Here is a 14,246-nt window from a genome sequence, read left to right as displayed (position 1 = left end):
TGGAGATTTTTTTTTTTTTTTTTTTTTTTTTTTTTGTCTTGTTAATCACTCATTTGAGGCCTGGTCTTATATAGACCAGGTGACTCTCAAACACTCCATGTAGCTAAGGCTGACCTTGAACTCCTAATCTGCCTGCCTCTGCCTTGAGAGTCCTGGGATTATAGGTGGGAACCACCTTGCCTATCTTACGCAAATCTGGGTGTGACACCCAGGGCTGTGAATGAGAGACAAGCACACTACCAACTAAACCATCCCCCTTGGGGGGATGAGCGACATCTCCCTTGACAGACTTCCCCACAGCCTCATCTTTATGGCAGTGAGCAGAAACAATATTGCTGAAGACGCTACCACCCGCTGCTGGGGAGTCTGGGTCTCCTTCACACACTGTGAGCAGGCAGAGTCAGGCCATTGCTGGAGGGGTGGTGCCTGCCATCCTGTGACACCAACATCCCTTGGCCTCCATTGCCCTAAACCTAGGGAATCCTCATTACACACACACACACACACACACACACACACACACACACACACACACACACAGTGTCTTTCAGACATTGCCAGCCTCCACCTGTAGGCAAAACTCCCTTGGGCTGGGACCCATTGGTGGACTGGGTGAAGGTTTACAGAACCAACGGAGGCAGGAGAGCCCACGTTTTACCTGGTCTTTGTCGGAGCCGAGTCACAGAGTAAAAGCTGTCACTGAAGAGCAGCCTGGGCTCTGAGCCCAAGGTGCTTTCCAGCTCTGGTTTGCCCACCGTGTGCTTGATTTATAACCTCTACCCTGTCCCTGACTCCTTCCTTCCTCACACTGTTCACCCCAGGAGCAGGGCACTTAGCTCCATTCCCAGGGCATGCACATCCCGCAACGCCTCTCCTTGCCCTTGTCACTCTGTTGTTCTGCAGAGCCCCAGGACAACACACCCCAGTGCCTTGCAAGAGCACCCAGCCCTCGGCCTCATCCCCGGTGCCAGCAAGACCCGCGGAGTCTGAGGAAACTCGCAGCCCTCCTTCACTGGCAAGCTTGCTCTGTAGTAAAGCCAAGGTCCTTCACAGGGACCTCTGCAAACCCACCTCCGGTCCCTCCCCCTGGTCACTACACGTCAAGTGGACAGCCTTCCTGTGGTTTCAGGCTAATCACAGGGCCTTCGCAGGGCACCCCCTTACTAGGACGCTCTTCCACTGTTTGACAAGAGATCTCTGCTGTGGGATGTATGGCAAATGTGTTGCTAATTAATCAATAAAACACTGATTGGTCGTTGGCTAGGCAGGAAGTATAGGCGGGGCAAGGAGGAGAATAAAGCTGGGAAGTGGAAGGCTGAGTCAGAGAGACACTGCCAGCCGCCACGATTATGACAAACAGCATGTGAAGATGCCAGTAAGCCACAAGCCATGTGGCAAGGCATAGATTAATGGAAATGGATTAATTTAAGCTGTAGGAACAGTTAGCAAGAAGCCTGCCACGGCCATACAGTTTGTAACCAATATAAGTCTCTGTGTTTACTTGGTTGGGTCTGAGAGGCTGTGGGACTGGCAGGTGAGAGAGATTTGCCCTGACTGTGGGCCAGGCAGGAAAACTTAAGCTACAGATCTCCTCCTCCTCTGCTGTTGGGTGTGTGATCAGATGTCATTTTCTAAGGTGACCCTGTTGAGCCACCTTGTCTGGAACTGCCTTCCTTTTCTCCCAGCTCATTGTGTATTTTAACGAGTCAGCAGATCAAATGGCTGCCTCCCTCCCTTACACACCCAACAACCAAGGCTCTTATTGCTCCAGCCTTAGAATACTGACTGTACATAGCAGGTGCTTCACAACCCCAGTGGAATGAATTGACTGTAAATAACCATCATGTCTGAGATCAAAGGGCCAATCAAGTGGCCCACTGCCCTTTCTATGACCTTACTCACACTCCACGGGGCACACTGTTAAAGTGGCTCATCACCGGGCAGGAGATGCAGCTCAGTTGGTAGCACAGTTGCCTGTCATGCGTGAGGTGTTAAGTTCAGTTCCCAGCACTGCATAAATCAGGTCTGGTGGTACTTTCCTGTAATCCCAGCCATTTCGAAGGTGGAGGCAGAGGGATCAAGAGTTCAAGGTGATCCCTAGCTACGCTGCACCATGCGTAAGGCTAGTCTTCAGATACATGAGACCCTGTATCACAGTTTAAAAAAGAAAACTCTAAAATACATCTTGCTATTTGACCACAGGCTGGAGTGAGGCAGGTCCCATGTGATTTCCCAAGTTACACCAAGAGCCAAGGCCCAGGGAACTCCATCTCTTACCTCCCAGACCCCACCAGGCACAGGATCCTCATGGTGAGTTAAGAGAGATGTGTGGATGGGTAGACAGACAGCTCCCTCTGTCTGCCCCTCACTGGCTCAGATAAGGGCTGTTTCTCCTCTCCCTCGGTGGCGCCCAAAGTGGTGCTTCTCAGTCACCAAGACACCAGGACACCCTGCAGCGTTCCTCACAGCCATGCAGATTTAGCCCACATCTCTTCAGACTCCAGAGCCTGAGGATCTGTGCAGACGGAGCTCTTGTCCCCACGTCCTGGCTCAGGACCTCAGTTTGAGAAGCACCACCCCAGGGAGACCCTCATCTGACAGAATCAATGAGTTCTTGGCTCCAAGAAGTTTGGGGACAGGCCTGGGAGCCCAGTTTATGACATGCCAGTAGCTGTGGGACCCTAGGCAGGCCACTAAGAATTGCCATCAAGGAAATGTGGTATGTATACACATGGAATATTTTTCAGCCATAAAAAGAGCAAACTTACCTAGTTCACAGATAAAGAAGAGAACAGTCTCAGAAAGACGAATTTCATGGTTTTTGTCATTTATGGTTCTTAACAGATTTTTTTTTTTTTTTTTTTTACTGATACATAAAATCACATATGAATACAGGACATCAAAGTGTAAGTACCACTGTCTAGATTGATGAAAGAGTGGGGAGCGCCAAGCAAAGAGATGAGGCGGTCGGTCTCTGAGGTATGTGTTCAATGAATGGTACAGATTTCTATGGATATTTAAAATAAAAGAAGAATTGCCATTGTGAGCGTCCAGCAAAGGCACTAGTACCCAAGGCAGCTGTTTGAGCCGGCTGCCTGGGCCAGGGAGCACAGGGCTGGGAGACAGCCTGCTGGGCAGCGCCCCTCACCTGGCAGTGGAGGCAGTTGGTATGGCCACGCCTTCGGGAACACTAGCTCTGGCCCGTGTGGCCAGCCTGCAGTGAGCCACGGATATCCCACTGCAAACGGAGTTGTGGGAGGCTGGCCGCTGGGAGAGGCTGGTGCCCCTGGGGACCCTTTGTGTACAGCGTGCTGGCGGCTGGTTTCAGCTTTGTATCCTGCCAGCCTCCCATTGTGGGAACCCCAGGGTACTTCCTGTGAGGGAGGTCTGAGTGAAGAAAGGGGAGAGACAAGATTACCACCGAACCCTGAAGCTGGGAGGTGACAATGGCCAGTGTCTACAGGACAACTTGAAATTAGCTTCTGTCTGCGAGAATTCTGCATGGCCCAGCCAGACCCACAAGGACTTCCCTGCCATCTCCTGCAGTGGCGGCGGCGGCGGCGGCGGCAGTGGCCGCTCCCTCCTCTCTGCTGTCCCTTCCTTATGTTTTATAAAAACAAACTGAATGGCAACAATGCTCACCCTGCCCCTTGGGTTTTATTTCAGGAGCTTGTAAGCACGGTGGGCCTGAGGCTCAGCAGTATTCCACCGTGCCGCCGTCCCACTCTCCTTTCTCCTTCCCTCCCTCCCCCTTGTCCCTCCCTTCTCCCCTCCCTCCTCTTCCTCCTCTGCCCCGTGGGGACAGAGGTGGCCTGGCTCTGGCCAGCACAAGGCTGTACAATGCACTTGTCTCATGAAGCCACGTAAAGAGCAGCAGAGCCCATGCAGGTCCTAGGCCAGATGCCACAGCCAGAGCCCAGTGTCTGAATTTGGCTTCCAAAGGCATATCGCTTCAGGAAGACCTATCCATGTAAGCCCAGGTCAGAGATAGTCAGGAGAAGCCACTGGCCTGGGGACAAGGAGATGGGCCAAGTCTTTGGCAGACCCGAAGGGAATCAACCCAGCCAATCACGAGTCTCCTCCAGTCACTTGTCCCCAGGTGAGCCACGCCCAGCCCTTGGTTTCTAAGTACTGAGGTCCTCAGTCCATGAAGGACGTCTCCAACCCCTGCCTCCACCACAGCATGTCTCCGTGTAGTGGCACGATCCCACACTCTCAGTACTTAGAAGGCAGAAGCAGGAAGATCCCGAGTTCAAAGCCAGCTTGGGTTATGTAGTGGGACTCTGCCTCAAAAAAAAAAAAAAAAAAAAACTACAAACAAAAAGCAAACAAGCAAACAAACACACACCCCTGGGGATAAAAGCCAGACACACAGCGGTGGCCACCTTCTCAGAGTGCGGGCCAGCTCCACCCCACCCACCTCCCCAGGCTGCCCCGGTGGCCATGATGCTAACAGCTCCTTGGAAGCTCTGTGATTGACACCTGTGCTAACACCACACTAGCAGCTGACGCAATGGTTTCCAGCACTTATGAAACACAACACTTTAAACATATTTAGCACTGAGACATACGTGTAACAAAGAGACCCTCTCATGGCTGCAGGGTGAAAAGGGTTCTGGGTGTTGAGCCCAGCACGCTGGTTGCCAGCCAAACTGAGTCTTTCTAAGCTGCATGTCTGGGCTAGCCAGCCAACAGCCTGCTCAGCCGTGTCCTCATCCATCAGATGGGAACAGGCCTTCCTCCTAGTGCTGATTAGAGGAGCAATGACCTACTAGAGATAAAGGGACTTGGTGTTCGCAAAACACAAGGAAATGGGAACTGTTCTTAGGACCTTGTGTATAATGGAGATCGTAGGGGACTTAAAAGAAATCATCCTATCTTTGTCTCTGGGTTTTACATTCATTCCCCTAGGTATATATAGCATAGCATAATGGAAATTAATGCTACCCACCTTTGTCTGTCTGTCTGTCTGTCTCTCTCTCTTTCAGAGTGGGGGTGCCACAATACATATTAAGGAATTCCTACAGCTTTTTTGAGACTGGTCTTCTTGTAGTTTGACACTGTTTATACATCAGGCTAGCTGGCCCTCCCGCTTCCCGCAAGTCTCCTGTGTCTGCCTCCCATCTTGTTGCAAGGGTACTGCTATTACAGACGTATGCTACTATCCCTAGCTTTGTGTAGGTGCAGGGGATTTGAACTCAAGTCCTCGTGATCATGTGGCAAATACACCATCCACTGAGCAATCTCCCTATCCCCCTTGCTACCTTTCAAACTTCTGGGTAATGAAATGCTTTGGACTGCTAGGGAAGGTTTGATAAAACATTCTGAGTGCCAGCCACATTTCCTTGACAAAATTCAAGAAGCAGCATCTATGTGAGACTTGAGACGCTTAAGCTGAGATAAAAGCATCATGTGCTAAAGTATGTGAAAAGGGACGGCAACAGCGGGGACAGCAGGCTAAGACTGAGTGTGCATCCATGGCGGACCCACTGGACAGATGCTACGCTGGCTGGCCACTAGCTGACACTGTGTCTCCACAGAAACACAAGACAGCAGTCTTCCAGGCAATAAAACCCCAGAAATGAACTCCGCCATATGTGACCAAGGCCCTCCCTCCCTCCCAGCCCTCACACCTGGGATACAGAATTGAGCAGCGTGTCTTCAAAGGCAGTTCTTGGTAAATGCACTACTACTGGTTTTGCAGCCTCTGTCCTCAGCCCAAACCACTGGAGAGTACGTTTTCCTAGAAGTGCCCTGTGTTTCCAGTTAGTGGCCTCACTCTCTGGGAGTCCTTGAAGCAGAGCAAAGAAGCTACACCACGTCTTGGCAGACAGGAAGAATCAAGGTTTGGAAGAGGAAAGGCCAGCATTGCTTACCTGGAACCATTCACCTGGCTAGGGTTGCATTCCATCTTGATGGTGACCCTCGCTGGGGGTTGAGACAGCCAGTCCTGCTGAGGGACCCGAGGACTCATCTTGGATGTCTGGCCATAGTCACTGGAAGAGGATGCAGTCATCTCTGTCTTAGCCAGGTGTGGCGTTCCGTAGGCACACTCAAATAGTGACTGGTCCTCACTCACAACTGATAAGGCCTCCTGGATGGTGAAGAAACAGAAAAGGAGATTCAGGACATCCCAACAGACATGGTGTCTCAGAGCCATTTCCAACATTTGGGGGACCACATTTTATATGGTTTCAAAGGCCTGCCTTTCTACTTTCTACTGAAGAACAGGAAAACAAGGTACCTCTGTTTCCTTCACTGCACACTGTGGAAGTTGGAGCTGCCCAGCCTAGAAGTGCTTAGCTGCAGGTCTCAAGCACCCTAGTCTGGACTGTGCAGGGGCAGACAGTGCCCACTTTCATCTCAACACGGGGAAGTTGAATTTCAAAGGTCTTAGAAGACATCCAATTGCATCTGTCATTATTTGACAAATGCAATCTATAATTCAGGCAGACAGGTCGCAGAATGGTCGTGAAGATTAGAAAAAGAACTGTGAAGGCTGACACCTAGGCATCTGGTGGAACCCCCATGCCCCAGGAGACTCCGAGAGAGAGGTCCTCCCAAGAGTGAAGGGACACGCAACACCAAAGGACAGCCAGACAAAGACGCGGCTTTTTCCACTCTGTGTTATTAGCCAAATAGGGTTTCAAACAACGCTTCCATGATGGTGAACATCTGGATGGTAAATGAAGCAAAAAAAATAAAAAGCTGTGAATTACCCAGATGCCTCCAAATACCGGGATGTTTGAAAGACCTGGATCAGTAAAGAGCTAGCTCACACTTGCTCACTCTCTGTCCTCTGATATTTTCATTCTTTTTGTGAGAAAAAAATAGAAACTTGTCCCAGTGGGGACATTTTTCTGGGCTTCAGCAAAGGGTGAGCCTATGGTTATGTTTAGAGTCTATGAGCAAATCAGTGAAGGCAGATCTGACTTAGAAATTTCAGCTGCTTGAATAATACGTTGTATAGCTACTACATGCAGCAATTAAGAAACAGTCTGATTTTCTAGAACAAGAGCAAAGTCCTTCCTTGAGACAACTCATCAACTCATAACTATGTCTGTTTCCATCCCTAGGTCTGCTCAGCATGGTTATCAACTAATGAGGAGGCCACCAGCCCTGTGTGTGTGTGTGTGTGTGTGTGTGTGTGTGTGTGTGTGTGTGTGTGTGTGTGTGCGCGCACTCACATCTGTGCATACACATGTAGAGGTCATGTTGATGGAAGGTATCTTTCTAAATTGTTTTTCATCTTAATTTTTGAGGCAGGAACTCTTCCTGAACCTTGAGCTAGTTAGCTTTATTTCCTAGTGAGTGAGCACCCTGAGTGCCCCTGTCTCTGCCTCCCAATGCAGGGATTACAAGTGCGTGGTGCACGCCATCATTCCTGGGTTTTACGTGGGTGCTGGGAACCTAATTCAGGTCTTCATATGTCTATGAAAAGCACTTTGGCCGCTTATCCATCTCCCCAGCCCTGGATAATTTTTTAAAAATTGAACTTAGGACCCAGCGAGGAGGTGGGGGAAAAGCTCTAGAAACCTTTCTCATTGTGACCCAGAACCGTTAGAGCTGAGCTAATCGTGAATGAGCTGGCCAAGGCAAGCCGGGGAGTTTGCGAAGGTGCAAACCTGTGTCACCATCTGTTCCACTGGGAAATATGCTCACACTGGCACTCTGTTCTCATTCCTCAGGTTGACCTTAAAGTGAGTCAAACTGCTCACCAGCAGCGGCAGTTTTTCACAGCACCTGTTGAAGATGCACCCTGCCTCCCCTGCCCCCCCCCCGACATACCACAACCACAACTTTTCATGAAGCAATCCCCCTGCACTCTTGCCCCTTCCAAGTACATTTTACCACCCCCATCTCATTCTCCCGACGACCAAGTGTCTCTCTCTTTCCCACATGCACAGGCTTCTTTGGTTGACTGTGCTGAGTCAACGCATAAGAAGCAGGTGAAGGAACTCTCTGCCCACCTCTCAATGCAGTAGCAGGTATCTGTGCATACATAAAGCCCAGCCTTGGCTTCAGCTCTACCACACTTAAGGAAAGAGCGTGGCTGGAGTTTAAACAGGAACTGAACCATGGGTTGTGTCCTCCAGAAAACCACAGGCAGGCACAAGGCGGGGTGGGCATCTTAACCAGGCAACACACTCATATCCACACAGGTCATGAAGCTGCAGTCCCAGAAAATGGGGTTATCAGTGGTATCCTGAATGTCAGAGAGTGTGAATCATAGAGCAATCTTTCCTGGTCTCATTGGATGTATGAATTAAGGACTTTAATCTCAGAGTTGTGGGGGTTTAATAGTCCCCCAAAGTCAAATAAAGTCCAACAGACCTACTAAAGCTGGGGTATTATACCTCCAACTTATTTTTCTGGGCAGGTCCCCCTTCCTATGGCCTCAGAATAGAAGACAGGGCTGGCGGCTACTCCTGCTCCTTGTTGGGCATGAGGACTCAAGCAAGGCTTGTGGAGAATAACACACTGTGTAATGTTAGCTTTGGCTCTTTGATGAGAAGACACACGAATAAATATGTGATTTATTATCAGAAACTGGCAAAAACAGGTTACACAGAGGGGCTGACAAAATGTGAGGTTGTGTTTTAAAAATTAGAAGTCTTGAATAGCAACAAAAACATAGTAACTTAAAAATCTTATTCTCAGGATAAAGTAAGATATTCTTGTAAACAAAGCCATTGGGGAAATAAATGTGGTGCAGGGTTGTGGGGGAGGACTGAAATATCCCAGCTAAAATGAGGCCTAAACGTGTGTGTACTTGGGAAGGAATCTTCTCACATCTGGCAAAGTATAATTTCACACATGGTTTTCTAAAGAAAGAAATCAAAGTTAATTGAGATCGATTTAAGTGGGGAAAGCCTTAAAATTCTAGCGATAAGAAGGGCACAAGTCCTTTCTTCCCCTCGGAACATTCTTCTCAAAGTCAGAGCTGCATGAAAATGAGGAAGGCAGTGTAATCCAAACACTCATCGGTTGTGGTTGCTTTGTTCATGAGAGAAAAAAGATTCTAAAAGGACTGACTGGAGCTTTGGGACAAACGCTTCAAAACAGGTAAAATATGGACTCTATCCTAAACAGAAGTCCAAAAGTGCCCCCAAAATAACACTCTCTCACACACACACACTCTTACATGCACACATCATACACACAGACACCCATGTGCACACCACACACACACACACACCACTGGGTGATAAAGAAAGCTGAGGGGGTAGGTTCTGAGCCCCGTGTCACTGAACTTAGCTGCTGGATGAAAAGCCAGCCTCAGATGCAAACATTACTTTGTTCCCAGTTCAACTAACTGCACACACAGGCCTCACCATTCCCATTTCAAGTCAGAATGATAAAAACAAAGCCCCGAGCATCCAGCAGCCTCTCTGCCTGCAGTCCCAGCACTTCAAGAGAAGGAGGGCACCGAGCTTGATGGGACAGACTCCAGAAAGGAGAACTGAGTGGGACCCAGGAGCACGGGAGGTCCCTAGCCTCCAGCCCTGGGGAGAATTTCTGATCTTGGCTTGTCCCTGCTTCCTGGCTGCCCTCCTCTGTAGCTGGCCATCTTGCCTGCCACTGCCCTGCCTGCCTACCTGCCCAGAGGTCTGTCTGTAGAAGCCTAAGATAACATGGCTACAGTTATTTCTCTGCAACCTTCAGCCCAGGGCCTGGGAGAGGCTGGGGTTGCTTTTTAACTCAAAATTCAAAACCAGTCAAAATCTGGCAGAAATGTGGCCTAATAATTTAATATTCCCGCCTCTGCATTGCTATAAAAAGGCCCGCACTTTAGATCAGTGTGTGCCAGTGTGCGGGGGTGTTCACTCTGTCGCTCCAGGAAAGTTGGGGTAGTCTGATGTGGCTAGTGGCTGCCTCCCAAGGCCATTTTTTATGACCTTAAAAGAAGCACATAAATTCTAACTAAACTGCCCCCAGGGGGGAAAAAAAAAGGTCCTGCTGTGCTGACATACCAGTGTTTATTTCTCATTTGAGTACCGACAATATCAGCAGCAGGACCATCTTCATCCTGGTCCTGATCCTGTGATAGCAATCAAGGAACAGATTATGTTTTATACTGAAGTATCAAAATGAGTATATATGTTCAAGAAACTGAATCTGGATACTAAAAAATCTTCCAAAATAGTTCCATTAAAAAAACATAAACGAGAACTTGACACTTCCCATGTTTACTGACATTTCCAGTAAAAGACTTCAGGGTGATGTGGAGAGAGTGTGGGTAAAACGCTCCCTGTGCAAGGATGAAGACCTGTGTGTGGATCCTCAAAACTCACATAAAAAGCCAGGTGTGGAGGCACACATCCATCACCCCAGCGCTGGGCATGTGGAGATACGAGCACCCCTGGGGCTCGCTGACCAGTGATGCAATTAAAGAAGACTCTACACTGACCTCTGACCTCCACATCACACACACACACACACACACACACACACACACACACACACACACAGAGAGACAGACAGACAGACAGACAGATTTCATGAACCCCAATGCTGTTAGACTCATTTCACTGAAAGCTGGACAGTCAGGGTCTCAGCCCCAATTTGTTTCTGATTTGTGATCCTCGTGGTCCATGAAAACACTCCATTGTTCATGCAGAGAATTCACCACATTTAAGTTTCCTTGAGAATCTGGGAATGATGAAGTGCTGACAGGCAGAAAATCTCACAGAATAATCAGCTCTCTGTCATGGGAGTGGGGAGGGCAGTGGGGAAATGACCATCCATGCTTTCTGAACACGAGAAGACAGCCAGCAGATTCCAAAATCAGCGTCCTCAAGGATTATGGGAAATCATGATTTGATAATTAAGCCCACCTAGCCCAGGCAGCCATCAATCCTCAGGAAGCAAGTCTCGCCCTCACCCATTGCCGCCTTCCTGTCCAAGCTCTCATCCCATAATATTCCAATATAGCCTATTCCTTAAACTCCTCTCCCACAAACTAAGCTGCCTCCTCCTACCACTGCCAGTGAACGATCATCATGTGACCATGCTCGCAGACACCTGATCCATCAATGAATAAAATAAAAGCATTACTGCACACCGTGCATGCAATAGAGTCTTGAATCCTATGCTCTTGACTCTAAGTTACATCACTTTTCACAGTTTACCAGCTCTGAAAGCTGGCTGTATCTTAGAACCAGTGGCATGTCCAAGGCGTCTACCAGCATTGCTTCTGTTCGGATGGAATGCAAAATAGCATTGTGTTTAATCACAGGTGACATCTTTGAGTTATGGGACATAATCACTCCATGTTTACAATAGTCCCGTAAGCTCAGCTATCACTCTTGCCCACAGATAGAAATGAGGTTTTGGAAAGAGATACAGCATTCACTGTGAGGGTGATGGAGAAGCTGGGCCTGCACATATATGGTGGACTTATTCCCCAGGGTTGAGCACTAGTCATCAGAAACAAGCAGGTGTATGGACGGCGGTACATGGCAGAGCCTTAAATGCACTATGTTAACATCTTTTAAGTCTATTTACTTATTTGTGGGTGAATGTGTGTGCTCCCTTGCACAAAACATATGTGTGGGTCAAAGCAGAACTTGTAGAATCTAGTTCTCTCTTCTTGCCGTGTGAGTGCCTGGGATGGAGCTTAGGTTGTCAGTCTTGGTGGAAAACACCTTTACCCACGGAGACATCTCACCAGCCCACATGCTCTGTCTTGAAGATAAGAAATAGAACCACCTAGAAAGAGAAAGGCTGGGAGAGAGCCGAGAGTACAGAAGAACAAGGGAATGCTTGCCCAGAATCCAGCAGGCTGGAATGAGTACAGGGGAACTCATGAGTGTGAGGGGAGTGAGGAGAGTCTCTTAGGGTCCCCCAGTTCACAGCACTCACAACAACAGGTCCTGAAGTATTACTTATTTCTTAAGTAAGAGTTTAGGTCAAGAAACCTGCTCTTTTCTGGGCTAATCTGATTATTCAGATCCAAAGAACATGGTGCGTCACACAGTCGTTGCGATGGATGTCTGCCTTCCGTTAATAACACATGGAAAATGAGGGCAGGTGGGGACAGCATTTTTAACGTTGTAGGAGCCAGTGGGAGAACGTTAGTGGGTGTCCGCGCACCTAACGACACCGTGGACCCACCTATTAGGCTGCCAACAGCCCTATTATTTATGTCTTCTTTCTTTCCAAGCACATACAGCAGATGCTTTTGGAAAATTTAACAAAACAGACGACACACTGGCAGACAGCCCCGCGGTGGCCAACAGCAGCAGGACTCTAGGCCTGTAGGGAATGTCATTTTCATTGTGGAGGTGTGTGTCCCCGCGTGCACGTATGTGTGCTTGCACATGTATGTGTGTGCACATGGAGGCCAGAGGTCACGCCTCAAGTACCATCCTTGTTTAGTTCGGCGGGCTTTTCTTCTCTTTGAGCTAGGGTCTCTACTGGCCTGGGACGTGCCACAAAGACTAAGCTGACAACACAGCAAATGCCAGGGATCTGCCCATCTCTGCCTCCCCAGCACTGGGGTTTAAGGTCTTGTCATCATGCCCAGCTTTTTTTTTTTTTTTTACACAGGATCTGGGGATGGAGCTCAGCACCTCATGCCAGAAGCAAATACCCCATGGGCAAGTCTGTCTCTCCACCCCCACACCCCTCATGGATATTTACAGTTCAGACACAGTGAACCTTTGACTGTCAATGCATCTTGTAAGATGGAAGATGCTGGTGAGGCTGGGCATGGTCCTCTGTGTCCCCGTGATGTTGTTTCTTCTCTTCTTGCCTCTTCAGAGAAGAGTCATGTGTTGAACACAGCATCTTGCTTTGTGTTCACATTTTTCTAATTTAACATGTTGCTATTTTAGTCCTCCAAATATATATATAAACTTGGATTAACCTCAAAGGGAAAATGTATGTAGGCAAACTAAGTCCATCTAAAGAGTGTTTTCTTTCAATATGGCATTGCTTCAGTATCCAACAATTTACAACTTGTAATACTGACCCAGTGCTAAGGGAATGAGACCCAGAACTGCTACAGAAACACACACACACACACACACACACACACACACACACACACACGAGGGCTTACACAGCAATGTACACATATGCATGAATGAATATATATATATATATATATATATATATATATATATATACAGGTGCATATATTAGCAAATAAACATAAGGGAATGAGACCCAGAACTGCTACAGAAACACACACACACACACACACACACACACACACACACACACGAGGGCTTACACACAATGTACACATATGCATGAATGAAAATATATATATATATATATATATATATATATATATATATATATATACAGGTGCATATATTAGCAAATAAACATAAGGCAATACACTGCTGTGTTATCTTCACTAATAGACCAGGCATTCCTTCAGATGGCCACTAAGTAAGACGTCCGTTACCTCACTGATACAGAGTCTGAATTCTTCTCTTCTCACTGCCATTGACTCCTTCCTCATCCTAGAAGGTGTTTTCCCTTGTCTGCCTATATGTCTTTGGAGAAGGACCAGATAAGATCCTTCCTTTTGGAGGCCCAAGGCCAGTTCTATCTTGTTTTGTAATCAATGGATTTCAATTCACATTTGACCAAGGTCTCTTGTCATAGACCTGTAATCCAAGCAATGGGGAAACTGAGGCAGGAGAACAGTGAATTTTAAGTCTCTAGCCTGGGCAACATAAAAAGATCTTAAATAAACAAATAAGTAAACAAGTCTCTAGCCTGGGCTACATAAAAAACATCTTAAATAAATAAAGTAAACAAACTAGCATAACTAAATAAATAAAACATAAGCATTTTCAGCCACCAACACCGCCACCTTCCACCCACAAATGTGCTTCAAACAGCTTCCTGATGTTACCCCCTGGCTGATGCTCATTTTAACCATATAACAAAGTTAGGGCACGGTATTAAGCCCCATGGCCATGCTGTCAGTGGGGTTCAAACACATTTGTCATGGCCAGAGTAGGGGAAATGTGCTTCTTGAGATGAGTGGGTGTGGAGTTTGAGAGTGGCATTGTGCCTTCTCGTATTATCACGAAGTACATGAATGTGCAACATTGCTCTAACCTCATCTAGGCTAAGGCTAAGAAATCTAAACTGTACAAGCCTATGAGGAAAATCAGGCTTTAGAGAAAACAAACTTTTCCAAAGCAAGGAGAGAAAGCACCAATCAGGAAGCAGAGAGTCTAAAAACGTGAAAAACTGGAACTTTGCAGAAACCTGTGAAG

At 47.7% G+C, this 14,246-nt stretch overlaps 1 protein-coding gene across 2 annotated transcripts in view; it reads right to left on the bottom strand.

Moving 5' to 3' along the window:
- Positions 1-14,246, bottom strand: part of Erg (ETS transcription factor ERG) — a 99,806-nt gene that overhangs the window by 42,467 nt on the left and 43,093 nt on the right. For both annotated transcript variants that reach the window (XM_059277314.1, XM_059277315.1), the window contains exon 2: positions 5,877-6,094. In XM_059277314.1, coding sequence (XP_059133297.1) covers positions 5,877-6,094 — 218 coding nt within the window. The remainder of the gene's footprint in view (positions 1-5,876; positions 6,095-14,246) is intronic.

This window comes from Peromyscus eremicus, chromosome 12 (assembly GCF_949786415.1).
Source record: "Peromyscus eremicus chromosome 12, PerEre_H2_v1, whole genome shotgun sequence".
NCBI lineage: Eukaryota > Metazoa > Chordata > Mammalia > Rodentia > Cricetidae > Peromyscus > Peromyscus eremicus.
Note: the sequence above shows the minus strand (reverse complement) of the source record. Positions and strands in the feature narration are given on the sequence as shown.